Source organism: Azolla caroliniana, unplaced genomic scaffold, assembly GCF_043228905.1.
Source record: "Azolla caroliniana isolate FFs.n. ecotype wild unplaced genomic scaffold, voAzoCaro1.0.p SCAF_11, whole genome shotgun sequence".
In the NCBI taxonomy this organism is placed as follows: Eukaryota; Viridiplantae; Streptophyta; class Polypodiopsida; order Salviniales; family Salviniaceae; genus Azolla; species Azolla caroliniana.
The window spans coordinates 7,545,392-7,550,089 of NW_028230446.1; the positions used below are offsets into that span (position 1 = coordinate 7,545,392).

Genomic DNA, 4,698 nt, shown 5'->3' on the forward strand with positions numbered 1-4,698 from the left:
ATTTCAATATGGAGGGGGGGGAAACAATTGGGGTTCCATTGCCTCCATATTTGAAACTCAGTGCAGAAGACAGCCCTACATCTGATGATGAGAAGGCTGAAATGGCTAAGGTTCCATATGCCTTTTAAAGGGAATAAAGGGCCATCATGCCTTTTATTAGTGCACGAGTGTAAACGCACTCATTGCACATTTTGACTTGTATATACATATATATATCTAAAAACCGAAAAAAAGTGGTACACTCTTTGTACCAAGACAGCATGCATCTCTCTCTCTCTCTCCCTTTGTCTCTCACTCAGACTCTCTCTCTCTCTCTGGTTGACCTAAAACCCTAATCTTCGCGCTGCCCTTCAGCTAGCCAGCCCCAACCGCTAATTAGTCCAACGGCCATATCTTGGCCTTTATAAGGAGGAGCCTTCTCCTCCTTATGTGAGATAAGCGACCTCTGTATTTTCTACCCTCTGTTGTAACATATATGTATACTCTTGAAAATAAATGAAAGGAGAATGTTCATTTTGCAATTGCAATACAGCACGATATATTTCAAAACATAAAGAGGGAACATGTCAAAGTAATATATGCATAGGTGACAGTAAGACAGAAGGAAACAAGATAAGTTATAATGATATACAGATGCCCAAAAAATCTCATCGAACAATAAGCCAATACGCAATGCTCCAATTACTCACTATCATCATACTATGCAAGCAAGTGCCCATATCTATTGCTAAAGGCATAATAAAATTTTATTATTTCCTGGAAATGGTTGCGAACTATCAAATTGATGAGCTCTCATTACCTGGTTCATCTCGAACAGAGTCCAGAAAATAATGAAACTTGGCTCAAAATAAGGATAGTTCAATGATGCCTACCAGGAGCTGGGTCAATTGATAATTGAGTAATCATTATGGAAAAGCTGTGAAAGAGTCAAATAGTCTTACAATACTTCTTGAGGATGGTGATTATGGAACAATAAATCTATTCTATATAATGGTGCAGTCACTAGAGCAAAGATTCTCTACTGGTCAAGAGGAGGTTCTAATGTGTCAAGTACATACACAATTGTATAGACATCCCTATGAAGATGCTGCTAAATGTGAAAGGACAAAAATACATTCAAATATCACAGGGACAGACAAAATATCTGTTTGTCATTCCAACTATTATCTCATTCACACAGTATTTGGTTCACTGATAGAAAAACATATATTCAATCATGTGGTATAATTTTGACCAGAAAAGAGCAAACACGAAACAGAGATCATACCTTTTAATCCTCAGAATCCTTGTTTCATCTTCATCCTAATTGGTATGGATGCAGGCACAGCTCCCACAGCATTTTGCAACTACATTTACTAGTCTCCAAATATTGGATATATTTTATAATGTCCACCAAATCTCTCATGAACTTTTGTTGTCAAGGTCATGTATGGAAAGCTCAGGATAGATGGCTGTAGTATAGCAAATGATAGAACTGCTCTTTGTGCGTAATTCCATTCATGATCTTTTGTTGTCAAGGTCATGCATGGAAAACTCAGGATGGATGGCTGTGGTACTGAAAATGATAGAACTGCTCTTTGTACGTAATCCATCCAAAGAGCAGCTCATCAAGTCCTGACTCTTGCCTCAAATAAATATTTCCATCTGACATGTGATTGAGCTTGAGCAATGTAGTATTCAAGTTGCAGAAAACCCACTACATATGATCTTCTTTACTGCAGAATATATTCTTGCATATTTAGGTATGTATGGAATTGATCAGCTCTACTTTACACACTAAAATACCCATTGGAATCTATGTTCAACTCATTGAGACTACCATTCCACGGAAAGAAGAATCCCTGGGTGGGAGATACCCTAACGAGATTCGACTTGCAATCCTGGACCATTTTTTTTGCCTTATGATTTGTCATTGATAGTAATGAGGATTGAGCAGATTATTGCCATACCTGCACTGTAGAGTAGCTATTGGAAGGACAGACTTTCCTTGGTATGTCATGCATGCATATAGTGCAATATTCATAAATATTTCCTACAATCCATCCTTCACCTTTCATCTCCCCAGATTTCATGCGCGACCAGTGTTTTTTCCTTATATCACATACGTTGTCAATTGAAAGAGATATCACACGTCTTGACATATGTTTGACATCAGCATGTAGCATGAAGCCTTCTCTGCATCCAGTAACACAGCTTCATGGTAGCATGTTCTCCCTAACTCATTGTTCCCAAATGTTTTGCAGGCAGTAAGCAGAGTCAACCATCCCGTAACATTTGGCACTCTTGGCATGCTACGGAGAAGCTTTTCAGCTTCATCCAATCTTCCTACTCGCCCCAGAATATCAATAACACAATTGAAATGTTCCATTCTTGGCATGAGGTCATAGTTATCCCTCATGTTCATAAACATGTTATACCCTTTTTCAGCTTGGCCTTCATGACTACAAGCAGCAAGGATGCTCGTAAAAGTCCAACTGTCTGGCTTAAGACCTTGAGATTGCATGTCCTTTAGGCACTGTAGAGCCAAATTACTATAGCCATGCTGAGAATATCCTGCAATCAAAGCGTTCCATGAAGATGCATCTCTGGTTGGTAACATTTCATGAACAGCATGTGCCTCCCGTAAACACCCACAATTGCTGTACATATCAATGAGGGTAGTTCCCGTTTCAACATCAGTTACCAAACCAAAGTCAACGATCTGATTATGTATCATGCGGCCCTTCATTACAGCTCCTATCATGCCACATGATTTCAAGACCAATAACAAAACAACCCTGTTCGGCTCTTTGCCTTCTTTTTGCATCTTTTCAAAGAGTTCAAGGGCAAGAAATCCATCATTATTCTTTGCACATCCATCCAGCATTGCTCCCCAAGATACTTCATCTCGAACCGGTAAAGTGTCAAATACCCTCTTCCCTTCATCCAAGGATCCATAATTTGCATACATGTCAATTAGAGCATTTCCAACAGTTATGACTGAATCAAGTCCATTTTTGATGACCTGATGTTGAATAAGCCTACCATCACTTATATTACCTGTAGTTATGCATAGTCTCAACAAGCTTAAATAGATAACCTCATTCGGTGTTTTCCCTGTCCGCTGCATTTTGAGAAAAAGCTGGAAAGCATAGTCAAACTGTCCATGGGCACCATGGCCTGAAATGATCGCACCCCATGATACTATATTTTGAACATGTAAGCCATCAAAAACTGCTCGTGCATCTTCCAAGCTCCCACATTTTGCATACATATCAATAAGTGTGTTCTGTATCATTGTGTCTGATCCATCACCAGTTTCTAACAACAACGCATGTAACAGCTTGCACTTACACAAAAACCCTAAGCGTGTACATGCTTTGATGATGGACAAGGCCAAAGCTTTTTCCAGACGAACACCAGTTTGTTGCATCCTCTCAAAAAGCCTAAGTGCATCAACATAATACCCATCATTGACATATCCTGAAATCATCGTATTCCATGATACAGCATCATGTTTAGACATTCCAATGAAAGTTCTGAAGGCATCCTCAATGTTTCCACATCTAACATACATGTCAATAAGAGTGTTCCCAGTAATTAAGTCTGTGTGAAGGTTGCTTCTTATTACGAGATCATGGATAAACATTCCATATTCTCTTGCTGCCTCACCTCCACAAGATTTCAAAACAACAGAGAACATAACAGGATTTGGATTTATGTCACTTTGAACCATCTTAGAAAAAAGAGTCAAAACTCGAACAATATGACCTTGGCTGGCATAACCTGCGATTATAGCACCCCATGACACAATGGTTCGATTCTTCAAGTCATCAAACACCTTTTGTGCTTCCTCCAACATTCCACGTTTTGCATACATGTCAAGAAGAATATTTCCTATCATAATGTCTGATTCCATACTGTCTTTAATGATTTGTTGATGTAGAATTCGAAGATTTATTGTGATTCCCGTGTTGTTACATGCTTTTAAGATGGAGGAGTAGGTGACTTTGCATGGTTTGATACCATCTCGTTGCATCAATTGGAAAAGTTGAAGAGGAACATGGACATGTCCATATTGAGCATAACCAGAAATCAACACATTCCACGATATCACGTCTCTATTTGACATCAAATCAAAAACTCTTTGTGAATCTACCAAAAGACCACATTTGGCATACATATCAATGAGAGTGTTTCCGGTCATCAAATCAGCGTTCATTCCACCTTCAACAACTTGGCTATGCAAAATCCTGCCTTCTCTATGCTCTTCAGCAATACCACACGCTTTTAACATGGCAAGGAAAAGTGAAACTCTAGGTTTTACATCATTTCGTTGTTGGTGCATCATCTTATAGAACAAATCCAGAGCCATACGACCTTCTCGTTGTTTAACACACGAAGAAACCATGGCATACCAAGAATGGGAGCAAGTGCTATGCATCTGAGAAACCTCTCGTGCTTGGAACAAATTTCCAGACATCGCGTAAACGAGTATAAGATGATCTTGGAAGATGGGGACATTGGAGAATCCAACTCTGGATCAAAGCTTGGGGGGAATTGTACGTGTTGCCCATGACAATGATTGGGGGGGGGGGGGGGGGGTTCCTCCATTCCTGCACATCATCTGCGAAGGGTTGTGGAGGAAGGCGGGGGGAATGGGTGGAAATCACTCACTCACTCACTCTGTTAACCCCACTCTTCGACTATGTACTGAGT

The 4,698-nt window shown here is 39.8% G+C and overlaps 1 protein-coding gene across 1 annotated transcript; it reads right to left on the reverse strand.

The window, feature by feature from the left end:
- Window positions 1–886: 886 nt before the first annotated feature.
- LOC147857688 (pentatricopeptide repeat-containing protein At3g09040, mitochondrial-like) lies at window positions 887–4,479 on the reverse strand. Its single transcript, XM_087327795.1, has one exon. It carries the CDS (start codon window positions 4,460–4,462, stop codon window positions 2,126–2,128), a length of 2,337 nt encoding a protein of 778 aa, XP_087183921.1. The 5' UTR covers window positions 4,463–4,479; the 3' UTR covers window positions 887–2,125.
- Between the last annotated feature and the right edge of the window lie 219 nt (window positions 4,480–4,698).

What these genes read in the sequence shown, in the direction of transcription:
- LOC147857688 (XM_087327795.1), bottom strand. Translation starts at nt 4,462, where the DNA reads ATGTCTGGAAATTTGTTCCAAGCACGAGAGGTTTCTCAGATGCATAGC.